The 15687-nt window shown below is 44.0% G+C and overlaps 1 protein-coding gene across 1 annotated transcript in view; it reads left to right on the top strand.

Annotated features, from left to right (window-relative positions):
• Positions 1-15687, top strand: part of LOC130087050 (sodium/glucose cotransporter 1-like) — a 43805-nt gene continuing 28118 nt past the window's right edge. The window contains exons 1-2 of the mRNA XM_056253241.1: positions 1-216; positions 8074-8145. Coding sequence (XP_056109216.1) covers positions 82-216; positions 8074-8145 — 207 coding nt within the window. The 5' untranslated portion in view covers positions 1-81. The remainder of the gene's footprint in view (positions 217-8073; positions 8146-15687) is intronic.

Here is a 15687-nt window from a genome sequence, read left to right as displayed (position 1 = left end):
GTTTGAGTCAGGTGTCTTTACCATCGTGTCAGAGAGGGACGCAGTGTGGCGCTCCACTTGCCCTGCCCAAACACCATCAAAATGGGGGCAGATTATTTTGGATTCTCTTATCTCCGCAATGAGAACAGAAGAAATGTCACCATATATATTAACAATCCAGCGGACATCTCGGTGATTGTTATATATTTTTTGGTGGTTCTGGCTGTGGGAGTATGGGTAAGTGGCCAGCAGTTTACATCCACCAACATTTTTCTTCCATTGACTTGTTGACCTTGCGTCAACATATAAATCTACATGGGGTGTGTCAGATAAATCTGAAAAAAGAATGATGATTCTAGCTGATTTTGCAAAAATTTTACAATATAATATTAATATAATATGTCAAATTCTGAGTTTGTTTTAGTCATATTTATTGTTTGTATTTCTGTTTGTATCAGTTTCCTTGTCATGTTCTAGCTTGTCATTGCTTCTAGCTTGTTAATTAGTTCTATTCTCCTTGTCACGTACTGTGGTTGTAAAGAATCGCTCGAAGACTAGGAGTCCAAACAAAACACTCTTTATTATAATCCACAATGAAAATGCAGGTAACACAGGAGAATAAATTGGTAACCACTTTGTACAACTAACTTAGACTAACAGGAGCAACTAATGCCGAGTTCACACTGAATGATTTTAGGCCCTATCTTCGCTCGCCGACAGGTTTTGTGAGATCACTGACTAATGCCCGAAATCATAAGCAAATCGTTCACGTGAGTGCAGGGCTCTCAAGTTTTGAAGAAAGGTAAGAGTGACACCCAGCCGTCGGGGGGGATTATAAGAGATTAGAGTAGGGAATTTAGAACAGCCGTCCCCAGATTAGCATAGCTAATATGTTTAAAGATAAACTTCCTAGTCCTTGGAGTCGGTGTCACCTCCAACCGGAAGTGCTGGAAGTCTGACAAGTTTGGCCACAGGTCGTAGGTATAAACGGTCATTGACCTTGATTTGACCTGACCGAATGTGTCCATCACTGGTAATCAACTTGACAACCCTACCAGTTGGCCATTGAGCTCTGGGAAGCTGCGGATCCATAATCATTACCACCATGTCCTCAGTTAAATCCTGGGTTTTTCGCTGCCACTTCTGGCGAGTCTGGAGGCTTGGGAGGCAATGTTGAATATAGTATGACCAGAAGTGATCCACAATCGTCTAAGAATGTCGCCAGCGGCCCTTGGGTAGCGGTTCGGGAGTGTAGATCACCTGGGGAAGTGAGGCATCTCGCCGCCCCATAAGCAGCATGTTAGGGGTAACCGGGTCTATGTCTGCAACATCAGACGTATCCCAGTGGCTTGCTGTTGAGGATGCCCTCTACTTTAATCAGTACTGTATGTAGTACTTCCTCTGGAACCGACTGGCTCCCGATACTGATCTAATCTCCCTTTCCCATGCGCCCCCGAAGTGTGGTGCCGGCGGGAGGATTGATTTTAAAGGTGATCTGATGACTAGCCAACAACTCTTGCAGTTTAGGTTCCATTACTTTGAAGGCTTCCCTTAGCTCGGTCTCAGCTCCTCGGAAATTGGTCCCCTGATCCGAGAGGATTTTGGATAGGGTTCCTCTGCGGGCTATAATGCGTCTAAGTGCCAACAAAAATGCATCCGTATCAATGCTGTTGAGGAGGTCAAGGTGAATGCATCTGGTCGTCAAACACTTGAAGATGACTCCCCATCGCTTTTCAGATCTTCCCCATCAATCTTCACAAGGCCCAAAGCAGTCAACTCCAGTTGAGAAAAAGGCGATTGGTACAGTCGCAGACGAGCTAAAGGTAAGTTAGCCATGATAGGCACAGTCGGCTTGGCTCTCCACTTCTGGCACTCCACACACTCTCTCTGATGTTGCCTTACTGCTTGTCTGCCTTTCAGGATCCAGTGGTGGCGACGGAGTTCAGCGAAAACCCTGTCAGGTTCTGGATGGAGAAGGCATTCATCAAAGTGCTTTATGAGAAGTTTAGTCACCTTATGGTGTGGGTGTATAACCACTTGGTGGATCTCCGTTTGACTTAAGCCATCGAGCCGTTGATGGTAAATGCTGAACGACTGAAGGTACATTAGAAGCCCACTGTCTTATTTCGAAGCCCCCTAAGGCTAGAAGAGGTCTCATCTTGTCGATCAGTTGCTTAGCTTCCGTAGCAGTGGGAAGACTTTGTAGACAATTGTCTATGTAAAAGCTTTGCTCTATAGACTGCAGTACTTCTTAATTTCTGGGCTGCTGGCTTCGAACATGTGTCTGTAGAGCAAAGGTAGCGCAGCAGGGACTGCAGATCGTCCCAAAAGGCTAGATTTGCCACTCATAGACGTCAAGCGGATCCCCCCTACGCATGTTCCTCCAAATAAACCTCAGCAGGGGTTTGTCTTTGGGTAGGAGTCTCACCTGGTGACACATGCAGCTTATATCACCACTAATGGCAATCGTATACTGCCGAAACCGAAGGAAAACTCCCATATATGAGGCACCAAGGCTGGGACCAGGAAGCAGCTGCTGATTAAGCGAGATACCCAGATGCACGAAGGAGCAGTTAAAAACCAGCCGGCCTTTGCCATTGTTGTGTACAAGGTGGTGTGGTATGATCCATGACTCCTCATTGGGCTGCAGATTCTCTGGTGGTACCTGAACAACATACCCTGAATCGAGGAGTTTCTGTATTTCAGCTTCATACACCTGAGCTTTCTCTGTGTCTTTGCTGAGATGCTTCTCAGTGTTCCTGCGGCGGAACAAGACTGACTCCTTGGTTCCTCTCAAAGGTGGGCCATCTCGTGCACAAAGGAGTGGAGTAGCGTAACGCCAGATGCCATTAACTTCTACACGTTGTGTTCTGGTCTCCAGCATATTCACGGCCGCTTGATCCCGTTTTAATCGTGTTACCAGCTTTTCACTGCGGTATGGGAGGACGTCCAGTTGCCACAGTCGCTCAACAAGTTGGTAGACAGGATCTTGAATTGGGGTAAGAGAAGTGAATAAGCATTGTGATGATGGTACCTGATGTGGGAGAAGTCCATCTGGTCCCTGGAGAACCCAACCGAGCTGTGTACGTACAGCTGCCGGTCCACCAGCTGGTCCTAGTCTGATGGGCTCCTTAACTGTGATCAGGTTTTGGCAGCAGATCAATTGACTGTCCCATTCAAATCTGTGACATCATGTTGGATGGTGCGAAGGGCCATAATCTCTTCCCTACCCGCAAGTCCTAGCTGCTGAACTGCTGCTGGAAGAACAATACTCCTTTGGGCCCCATCATCCAGGATAGCATATGTTGGTACAGACCTCTTGCCTTTCCACAGCAGTACTGGGATGACTTTCAGGTAAACACGTCCTGTGGAGCTAGGGGAAGTCAGATATGCTCAATTGGCAGACATCGTAAGTAACACAAGGTTGGGACCCTCCTTGGCGATGAAATACAGGACACTGAGGTGTATATTGCGACATTCTCTACAAGGTTTCTTTAGTGTGCATTCCTCACATTTATGACTTGTACGACCACATTTCCAACATCTCTTGCCGTCCTTAATCCACTTGAGAATCTGTTCAGGTGAGCGCTCAGTGATTTCACTGCACTGCGACAAGTTGTGCTCTTGACTTTTACAGAACAGATACAGACGTTTCAGTTTCTTGACTAATTGCTGACCATGAGCGGGCTCTGGATGGACATAATGTACTAACCTCTTTGGGTTGGTCGCTGCCATGATAAACTGCAGTGTGTCGAGTTTGGGGCTTCAGAATCGGTTGACGTTCTCTACATGGGACATGAACTCTCTCCATCTGGTAGCGCTGTACCATTTTAAATGATAGACATTGAGCCTCTGCCTTCACTTCACTTGGCGGCGCCCTGTGTGGCTGCGGCTGCATAGGCTCACGGACAGTTTCGAACTCTCTTACCAAATTACTCCGTTTTTCCGACCAAATTTTTTGTCTGGGATGGCGGAAACAGTCGGCACTTATCATGGTATATGATCGTCAATATTTATTGGAATTACGACCATACAGCGACTTTGGGTTCGTTGACAAAAGTGTCCAGGAGTGTCTAAGTAGCCTTGGAGTGCTATGTCGGCAAGTTCCAGCGGCCGATGGATCAGCGGACTCGTCTACCAATGCAAGCCGACAGAGAAGGAAGCGGAGGCGGTGCGACCGAAGGCGGAAGCGCGGCTGTCGGGGAGGTTTAACAGCTAGGCTAAAAGCTAATCCACACAGAACGCCGCTTCCATCTGTCTTTCTCTCAAATGTCCGCTCGCTGGACGGAAAAATGGATCACCTGCAGCTGGAATTAACCCCAAAACAAGAGCTTAGAAACTGCTGTGTTTTAATCCTGACAGAGACATGGCTAAAAACATCGATCCCGGACAACGTTGTTGACATTGAAGGATTTACTACATTTCGAGCCGACAGGAGCCGTGAACTCAGTGGTAAATCCCGGGGGGGTGGTTTGTGTATCTACACAAATAACAACTGGTGTAAAAATGCTAGGACAGTCTCAATTCATTGTTCATCGGACATTGAGTTTTTGACTGTAATCTGCAGGCCTGTCTACCTACCCAGGGAGTTTGGCTGTGTTATTATTACTGCCGTGTATGTGCCTCCAAGTGCCAACACGAGGGTGGCTATGTCTGTTCTCTACCAGACCATCAGTGAGTTGCAATCCATTTATACTGAGGGCATCTTCATTGTTGCTGGGGATTTTAACCAGGCCAACATGAAAACAGTTCTTCCACACTTCCATCAGCATGTGGATTTTGCAACTAGGGGACAGAACATATTGGATAAAGCGTATACAAACATCAAAGGTGCTTTCAGAGCAGCCCCCCGCCCCCAACTTGGCTCGTCAGACCATCTATCCGTTATGCTAATTCCCGCATACAAGCCCCTGCTCATCAGTGGGAAACCTACAGTGAGGCAGGTGAGAATATGGTCAGAGGGGGCAATGGAGGCACTCCAGGACTGTTTTGATTGCTCTGACTGGGACATGTTCAGGACTGCTGCTACCTACAGCGGCCATACGGACATTGATGAGTACGCCATGTCGGTGTTAGCTTACATCAGCAAATGTACAGAGGACGTTAGCGTCATGAAGACCATCATTACCAGAGCTAATCAGAAACCCTGGGTAAATGCAGAAGTACGCAAGATGTTAAAAGCACGCAACACTGCTTTTAAGTCTGGCGACGTAGAGGCTGTGAGAACAGCGAGAGCCAATCTAAACCGTGCCATCAGGCTGGCAAAGCGTTCTCATAGTGAGAAAATCCAGGACCTGTTCCAGGACCCAACCAACACCAGCAACATGTGGAAAGGTATAAGGACCATCACTAACCATAAGGTAACACCTCCTCCGGGAGGTGAGGCTGACACTGACTTTCTAAATGAACTAAATATTTTCTTTGCGAGGTTTGAGGCACTGAACAGCACTTGTGCAAAAAAAGCAGTGTCTGAACAGCAAGAAAAAGCACTGTGCCTGGACATAGCTGATGTACAAAGGTCTTTGAGGAGGGTAAATACCCGGAAAGCCCCAGGCCCTGATAACATTCAGGGGCGAGTGCTCAAGGATTGTGCAGATCAGCTGGCCTGTGTTCTGACGGATATTTTTAACATCTCGCTAGACCAAGCCATAGTGCCAACGTGCTTAAAGACTGCCACCATCATCCCAGTGCCAAAAAAATCTCAAATCATCTCACTAAATGACTACCGACCCATCGCACTGACTTCCGTTGTAATGAAGTGCTTTGAAAGGCTGGTTAAAGACTATATTATCTCCAGACTCCCTCCCATGTTTGATCCCTTCCAGTTTGCCTACCGGCCAAATCGCTGCACTGCGGATGCCATCTCCTCCGTCCTGCATCCGAGTCTTGTACACCTAGAGGAGAAGAACGCGCATGTTAGGCTGCTGTTCCTGGACTTCAGTTCAGCTTTTAATTCCATCATTCCTCAACATCTGGTAGACAAACTGGGACCCATGGGTTTCAGTACACCCTTGCGGAACTGGCTGCTTGATTTCCTCACTGACAGACCTCAATCAGTGAGGGTTGGACAAAATACGTCTAGTGTCATTACTCTCAGTACTGGCTCCCCCCAGGGCTGTGTCCTGAGTCCGCTGTTGTTCACTTTGATGACACATGACTGCGTCCCTAGGCATGCCACAAATCACATCGTAAAATTTGCGGATGACACAACGGTGGTAGGCCTAATAAAGGATGACAAGGAACTGGCCTACAGAGAGGAGGTGGAGCAGTTGGTGGGCTGGTGCAGAGAAAACAGTCTGATCCTGAACGTCGAAAAGACCAAAGAACTCATTGTCGACTTCAGGAAGAACCAGCCCAGCCATTCTCCACTACTCATCAACAACATAAACGTTGAGGTGGTTAGCAGTATAAAGTTTCTGGGTGTGTTCATTACTCACGATCTTACCTGGTCTGTAAACACTGCATCACTGGTGAAGAGGGCACAGCAGAGGATGTACTTCCTACGGAGGATGAGAAGAGCCCATCTGCCCCCGCCTACCCTCACCACATTTTACAGAAGCACCATAGAGAGCATCTTGACCAGCTGTATCTCAGTGTGGTGTGGAGGCTGTAGGGCCTCTGACTGGAAGGATGTAAGAAGGGTGGTGAAGACAGCGGAGAGAATCATCGGCACCTCTCTTCCCTCCATTCAGGACATTGCAGAGAACCGCTGTGCCTCTCGGGCCAGGAAAATTTGCGGGGACCCCTCTCACCCCCAGTACGGTCTGTTTAGTCCGCTGGCCTCCAGAAAGAGGTTTCGCAGCATTCGGTGTCGGACCTCCAGGTTTTACAACAGCTTTGTACCCCAAGCCATCAGACTGTTAAATACTAATAAATAATCCATAGTACTGCTGGTTTTATACTTGACTACTGTCAAATATTGAGTTAGATGTTTAGAGGGCTAAATTATTTATACTCTGCTATTTATATATTTATTATAAACTGTTTGTACAAATTTTTGGGATGAACATTTACACTGTAAAATTGAAACTGTAAGAAATTTGTGGCCTATGCAAACGAAATTTCGTTCTGTATGCACTTGTTGTATTCTGAATGACAATAAAGTCTGTCAAGTCAAGTCAAGTCAACTTTCAACCAGTCAGCGAGGTCATGGAGGTTATACGGGTTGAGGCTGTCAGTGCTCAGTCGGCCTCGTAACTGAAGGTGCTCAATGAAACTATCTCTGTAGTGCTTGGGTAGCTTACTGAGTAGTCTGTCGACATGCCCCGTGCAAGTGAGTTCTCGTCCTTGTGGCCCCTCAAGTGACATCAACATGCCTACTAACAAGTCAACCATGAGTGTAAAACTCTGGGAAGCCTTTGCATCCCCAGCTCTAATATCAGGCAAATTATAATTATTAATATCAGCAAGTTGCAGAACCCAAGTGCAGTTTTGTTCAAAACATGATCAAACATAAAACAAACGCATGGCGTGGCATGAAACTCAAAACAAGGACATGGACATGACAAGGAGCTTACCAACAGTGGTTACGTGAAACAATACTTGATAAGGACTCGTGGCAAACATGAGGGCTTAAATACACACAAGACTTATGACAAGACAAGGGACACCTGTGCACAATGAACCAATGACAACATGACACAATCACATGGGCAACACATAGCATGATCACATGACTAACACGGGGAATCACATGACAAGACATGAGACATGACTGACATGAAACATGAACCAAAACAAGACGTGACTGGTACTTCTATCTATTTAACACTAAAAATATTGTTTTGAAATTATTACTAAATTATTTTTAAAATTTCATACAGTACAATACAATTTTCTCAAATCAACTCGTGAGTTTTTGGTACAGTCTTAGTATCTTAATTAAGGACATTACATTACTGGCATATATTTTTTTAAAGGCCATTGAACGCCAATCCATCAACACTTTAAGACTACAAATGTGAAATGTTATTGTGAAATGTGTCTGCAGGTATGACACCATATCAAGTCAAATGTGATTTTGTATAAAATGTTTAGTTTCTGGAACTCCTCATATGCTGAATTGAATTCTTTTTTTCTTTTTTTTTTTCAAAGGCAATGGTACGGACCAATCGATCCACAGTAGGAGGCTTTTTCCTGGCTGGCAGAAGTATGGTGTGGTGGCCGGTAAGTAAATGGAGCCGGATGGTGGATGACCAAGCTTTAAACCTTAAAAGCATTTTGTTTTGTGCTCCAGATGTGATGGACATAAACATAATGACAATGCCTGATCATTTACTACATCAATAGCGATCAATCAGTGTGCAAAATGTGGTGAATTGTCGTAATGTGCTACTCAAGACTGAAACTGCCATAAAAGTAGGAGCTGATTATGTATCTATCAATAGCATGACCAGTGATTATGTTGGCTTGAGAAAGCCATACTGTTATACTATTTAAACTTATTTTGTTGTCTTGAGAAGCAAGTCAACATACTTTAAACTACTTAAACGTATTGGGGCGATTTCCTGGTCAGAGATTAAGCCTAGTCCAACACCAAATTGGCCCTTTAAACCAGATTAACAGAAATCTGATTTCTCTGTCATGGTTTTAAATAGTCCTAGATTTAGTATAATGCAGAGTTTAATTAGCTGATTTTCTGGAGGAAGACTAGAGCTTCTCCAGGACTAAATTGAGGCTTAAATTATACAGAGGCATGTTTAACTTCAGATTAATGTTGTGTTTCAAAGAAGACACATGTATTACTTGGATACATACAGTTGTGGTCAGAATTTTTGGCACCCTAGTCAAATATGAACACAAAATTTACAAAAACCTAATCTTTCATTGAAGTAAAACAACTGAAAATTGGGGGTAAATCTCAATATGAAATATGTATTATACAGTTATACACTCTTATACACATTGACCAAAATGAATGGCACCATTTTGTTCAATACTATTTTTAACCTCCTTTTGCCAATATAACAACTCTGAATCTTCTATAATGCCTGATGAGTTATCAGCGTGGCTCAATATCAGCGTGGCTCATTGACAACGGGACTCGCATGTGGCACTGATGTCTGTCTCTTTTTAGCAATCGCGCCCTACTTCATACCACAGTCATGTTAAAAAACATGAATGTTTTCACTCATCCATAAACATTATTAGATCCATCAGCATGACAGCAAGTCCCTTCATTCCGCTTATTACTGCGTGTCAGGGACCAAAGCAGTGAGGCAAGAGGACACAGGAGACTGTTTCAAAAAAGGGGTTTATTACACAAAATCAATGATGTTTTCGTCAGTGATGACGATAACGAAATGATTTCGTTGACGCACTTTTTTTTTATGACGATAACGCGACGATGACCAGCTAAAAATGGCTCTAAGGTGACTAAAACATGACGAGACGTTTTCGAGTTTTCGTTGACGAGACGAGACGAGACGGAACGAAAATGATAATAAGTCTGACGTTCACAATGCATGTCATTTCTGCCTGTTTTGCGTGCAATCTGTCTAAAAAAAAAGTATCAGCAATGCTGCCGTTTCCTATCCTTGTTTTGGGTAACGTTACGCGCAGCACCCGGCCGCCGCGCGCGCGCACCAGATTCAACGCAACAACAACACAGGTTTTATCGTAGTTTAGTCAAGTCAATGGAGTCGGACAAAAACTACGATAAAACCTGTTGGAAAGCATCTTTTGCAGCGATTTTTGTGTGAGCATATCTGTGAACACCCCTGACCACTCGGTGAGTTTCACGTCTTTGTAAACTAAAGTTTAATGCGTTTTATGAATGATTGTTCCAGTGCACATAGACGTGTAGGTGGGGGTAAACCTAAAATTCTCGGGACAACAGCATTTGTCCAAATTTCAATCTTAACCGTTCTATTTAATCAGAAACGATCTTAAAACAGGGCTTTAAGTGTAAAATACCGAACTAACCATTGAAAGACCAAATTGTTTACAATATTCAGGAATTGTCTTATTCATTTTTATGCTCAACACACTTCAAGTGTCATGTTTGTTTCATACTTTATATTCAAGTATGCATTCCTAACAACCTATGTTCAATGCACCATATTATTTATTTATTTTATTATTTTGTTTCAGAATGTTTGCAACTTTGCAGTTTGCACAAGTTAAAGATAGACAGGGTTGTTTGATGTTTGTGTTTACAAATAATATGTATCTTGTTGTTGCACTGGCAGAGAAGTTGAAGTGCAAGTTGTAGATCATAAGTATGTGTTCCTCAATAGCTTATATTTTGGGCACGTTGTTCATTGCACTTTAGCAATTTCTCAAATAAAGCCACAATAATGTAATAATGTTTTTATTCCTGGCTTTTTTGGAGTAAAACAGTGATTCCACTGTTACCACTTTATCTGTGTTTAATGTTGTAGTAGCTCAATTTTTTTTTTTTGCTGTTTAAACTTTAAACCATTCCTTTTTTACTGTGATTACTGGTGAAAATAGCATTTAATATTCATGGAAAAACTATAACTTGAAATATGGGGATAAAAGGTTTCTGCCCAATGTGACAATGAAGTACAGCTTGGCAATGGCAGCACTGCATCTCCATCAATGAGAAAGTCTAGTTTATTATGCAAAGGTTTTAAGGTTAGCTGTTGTTTTATGAATTGCAACACTTGCTACAACCTGTCAAACCTAAGCCCATTTCCGATACTTTTTGGCCTAAATGAATTTGTTAATTTTTTTTACTTAAATTGACTAAAACTTTACTAAAACCTTTTTGTGTTTTCGTCGACTAAAACTTGACTAAAACCTTTTTGTGTTTTCGTCGACTAAAACTTGACTAAAACTATTATGTTTATAAGTGACTAAAATGTGACTAAAACTTAAAAGCATTTTCGTCCAAAAGACTAAGACTAAAACTAAAAGGGCTGCCAAAAACAACACTGCCCAAAATGTTGGAAAATTACATAAAGACCAAATTTAATAACTAGGCCTTAAAAGAGGTCAGCAAAAAAAAGTAACTAAATATAAGTTTTAATACATAGACCTGTAACACAAAGTTAACTGAACTAAAAAACTGACCTTCTCACACAGACACAGAAAGGAGCTTATATAACAGCTTGACAAAACCAAATAACATAGAAGGGGAAAACAACTCAAGAGCTAACTAAGGACAAAATCCCCCCTGGCGCATGGTGAGACATGGTATGGCCTAATGAGCTGACTCCCGGATATAGGTCTCCTCAGCCCTTAGCCACTCCTTTCGCCCAACCAGGAAGGGACCGCACCCCAACAGGTCCAGGTAACTCAACACAAAGAAACATGTGGTTAGTGCACTACCTGTAAATAAATATAAAGGTAAAGCAAAATAAACCAAATCAAAAAACTGTATTGTGTTTGTTATTTAAATATCATAGTTTAGCTGACTACAAATAATAATCAGTGCAACAAACTAAAGAGATAAGATAAAATAACGGTAATCAAATGTTTGGAACTGAGGTGATATTAGCCTGTGTGGCCGTAGCCATCACCCCCCCCCCCCCCCCCCCCCCCCTTCAGGACTCTCGCTGGTACAGCGAGACAGGTAGTCAGCTGTCTGGTTCTCTTTGCCTGGGATGTGTTGGATGCTGAAGCGGAATGGTTGCAGGGCCAGGTACCACCGGGTGATTCTTCCATTGGTGTCCTTCATCCTCTCCATCCACTGCAGTGATTTATGGTCGGTCTCCAGTGTGAACTCTCAACCCAGAAGGTAGTAGCGGAAGGAGTCCAGGGCCCACTTGATAGCCAGTCCCTCTTTTTCCACGGTCGAATAACGGACCTCCCTAGGGAACAGCTTTCTGCTGATGTAAGCAACAGGATGGCGGTTCTCAGGGGGCCCCTGAAGAAGCACGGCGCCCAGACCCCTGTCAGATGCATCAGTCTGCACAAAGAAATGGTCGTTAAAGTTTGGACCATACAAAACTGGTTGCTTACTCATAGATTGCCGGATATCATGGAAAGCTGCCACAGCCTCCTCTGTCCACTGGATCTGATTGGAACTCCGGGACCCGGTCAAGTCTGAGAGCAGAGCCGCCCTGGTGGAAAACTGCTCTTGGTGTTGGATAGGAGTCAAACTGAGTTCAAGTACCTGAAATCAATTCAGAATCTCTCCTTTTTCAGTACAAGGACTACCGGGTTGCACCATTCACTCTTTGAAGCCTCTATGATACCCTGGGACAGCATGAGATCCACCTCCTCCTTCAGTGCAGTCAACAGGTGCTCAGGGATCCTGTAACTAAGTCGCCTCACAGAAGCACCTTCTTTCCAGGGCTAAATGATCTCTGACGGGCTGACCGATCATACCAGAACTTCTGCTGTTTCTGGGCCTCTGCCATGTGTGACTGGTCAAGCTCGCTCATTTTCTCCAATCGGTCATCTGCACAACATAGGATACCACATTAACAGAATCCCCTCTCCCCTTGTCTCCCTCCCAACTCTCTCTCAGAAAGAGGGCCTCTGACATCATGCCCAAAAAGAAGTTCAAAGGGAGAAAACCCAGTGGAGGCTTGGGGTACTTCCCTATATGCGAATAACAGATATGGCAGCCAGAGGTCCCAGTCTGTACCACTGCTGTTCACAAACTTTCGCAGCATCTGCTTCAGCGTCTTGTTGAAACGTTCCGTCAGCCCATCCGTTTGGGGGTGGTAAGGTGTGGTTCTCAGGCTCCTGATGCCAAGTAATTGATAGACCTGCTTCAACAAAGTTGACATAAAATTAGTTCCTTGATCAGTCAGTATTTCACGAGGGAAACCCACTCTTGAAAAAAACTGTACTAGACAAAAAGCAACAGATTAGCTTTTATGGACTTCAACGGGAACACTTCTGGGTACTTGGTTCCATAGTCTGTTATAACCAGCATGTAACGGTTCCCAGCTTTACTCTTCTCAACAGGACCAACAATGTCCATCCCAAGGCGTTCAAATGAAGTGGCAATGATGGGGAGTGGTAGGAGTAGAGCTCTGGAGGGAAGGCTAGCAGATGTCATTTGACACTGAGGACAACTTTTGGAGAATTCAGCAACATCCCTACGCAGTCCCGGCCAGTAAAAGTGGTGTTTAATGCGGGCTGTGGTTTTGTGCTTACCTAGATGGCCAGCCCAGGGAACAGAATGCCCCAACACCAGTATAGTCTCTCTGGCTGCTTGGGGGACCACCAGCTGCAATACGGATTCCTGTTGGCGGTAGAGAATGCCATTTTGCAAAATGTACTCCTCTATGCTCACGTCCACCTCATCTCCTGGCTCCTTCTCCTTGATTTTCTGAAAAAGAGATGCTAAAGATGGATCAGATTTCTGCATGTTTATGATACTGGCTGGCATTTGAAATCCTAAAGGCAACTCTGGCTGGGTGTTAGTTTGTGGCTTCACAACTGTGTGAAGGAATTTATCCTGTCTTCTCTGCCTACGAGTTTTACGTGACTTCCTAGGTGTTGCCTCGTCACTGTAGAAGGGCAAGGTACTAAGGATCTCCAAGTGCTCGTTAGACTTCCTAGCCTGCCCCCTAGGGATAGCAGCATAGCATTTTCTGGTTTTGTCTGATTCAAACCAATCAAAAAGCACTGGGAGGTCTCGTCCTAGCACAACAGGATAAGGCAATTTATTAGTTACCACAATGTTCAAGAGATATGTTTGATTGTCCACTTTGATATACATGTCAGCAGTTGAGTAACTCTTCTCATCACCATGTTCACAACATATAGGGATGGTATCTCTGGTGCTGATAATATTGGTTGGTACAAACTTCCTGTGCACAAGTGTCTGATCACTCCTGGTATCAATTAAAGCTTTGAGAGCAGTTCCATTAACTTCAACATCAGCCATCTTTACAGCCTGGTCCTTCTTGGAAACAGCATCCACATGAGGGCGTGGTACAACACACATCTGAGTCAACTTTGCTGTATTTTTAGGGCACATGGGCTTTGTATGGCCTTCTATTCCACAGAGATAGCAAATTGGTTTTCTACCTGAGGGTCTGCTAAACAACTGGTTCAACCCCCGCTGGCCTCTGGTTTTGGTTGGTACTGCTGGGTGAATTGATACTGCTGAGGGTGTTTACGACTGTCTCTTGGGGTCTCCCATGAGTTGTAGCTCCATGGCTGTCCTTTTCTCCGTGCCGCCACAAACACATCCGCTAGTTTAGCAGCCTCCATGGCAGAACCTGGATCGTGCTCTTTGATCCAAATCTGCAGCTCAGGGAACACTATTCTCAAGTATTGCTCCAGCATGATCATTTCACCAATTTCTTGTGTTGTTTTACCTTTTGGCTGGATCCACTTTCCATACAGCTCCTTGATTCTTGCATACAATTCCTTTGGGCTCTCGTCAGGGCTCACCTCTAGGGAACGGAATCTTTGCCTGTAGGTCTCAGGGTTAATGTCATACTTGGAGAGAATTGCACCTTTAACCCTATCATAATCAAGAGAATCATCAATGTCCATATGCACATAAGCACTCCTAGCTTTACCAGTTAGCAATGGCATTAAATGAAAAACACAGTCTGGCTTCTGCCATCTGCAGGCTAAGGCAATACGCTCAAATGCAATGAGAAAGTGTTCAATATCGTCATCATCAGCAAATTTCTCTAGTCTGGGCACATGGTGTGGATGGACTTGACCTGCTGCTGTCATAGTTGAATCACCAATCACAGCAGTAGGATCCATTTGGGTTTGAGAACGAGGTCTGTTCGGTGGAAAGGCCTCCGGATCTTGATCAGAATCCGTTGGTGGGGGCTCTAACAGTGGAGATGTTCGGGCTTGTACTTCCAACTGCAGCATCTGAAATTGATGTTGAAGGGTTTTAAACCGCTGTTCTTGTCTTGTAGTTGCCTCCTTCTGCTTCTCATCTCGGGCCTCCTGCTGTCCCATGTGTGCTCGGAGAATGGCTGCCAGGTCAGACAGGGTTGGCTCTTTTCCTTCATCTTCAGTATTTTCCACTCCAAAAACTCAATTTTCTCCTTCTTCACTAAAAGGTTGCTTGTCCGATGCAGTTTGGCTTGCCTCCTCCTTGTTGTCTGCCTTTTCCCCCTCTTCCACCACGATTCATTACTTCTTGTTGGAGAATAACACCATCAAAAAAAAAAAAGATTCCTGAAGGTTCCAGAAGACTGTTTCAAAAAAGGGGTTTATTACCCAAAATGTTGGAAAATTACATAAAGACCAAATTTAATAACTAGGCCTTAAAAGAGGTCAGCAAAAAATGTAACTAAATATAAGTTTTAATACATAGACCTGTAACACAAAGTTAACTGAACTAAAAAACTGACCTTCTCACACAGACACAGAAAGAAGCTTAAATAACAGCTTGACAAAACCAAATACCATAGAAGGGGTAAACAACTAACAGTTGAGAACTCAAGAGCTAACTAAGAACAAAATCCCCCCTGGCGCATGGTGAGACATGGTTTGGCCTAATGAGCTGACTCCCGGATATAGGTCTCCTCAGCCCTTAGCCACTCCTTTCGCCCAACCAGGAAGGGGCCGCACCCCAACAGGTCCAGGTAACCCAACACAAAGAAACATGTGATTAGTGCACTACCTGTAAATCAATATAAAGGTAAAGCAAAATAAACCAAATCAAAAAACTGTATTCTGTTTGTTATTTAAATATCATAGTTTAGCTGACTATAAATAATAATCAGTGCAACAAACTAAAGAGATAAGATAAAATAACGGTAATCAAATGTTTGAAACTGAGGTGATATTACCCTGTGTGGCCGT

The sequence above is a fragment of the Rhinichthys klamathensis genome, unplaced genomic scaffold, assembly GCF_029890125.1.
Source record: "Rhinichthys klamathensis goyatoka isolate OS25496 unplaced genomic scaffold, OSU_Roscu_1.1 h1tg000104l_1, whole genome shotgun sequence".
In the NCBI taxonomy this organism is placed as follows: Eukaryota; Metazoa; Chordata; class Actinopteri; order Cypriniformes; family Leuciscidae; genus Rhinichthys; species Rhinichthys klamathensis.
Note: the sequence above shows the minus strand (reverse complement) of the source record. Positions and strands in the feature narration are given on the sequence as shown.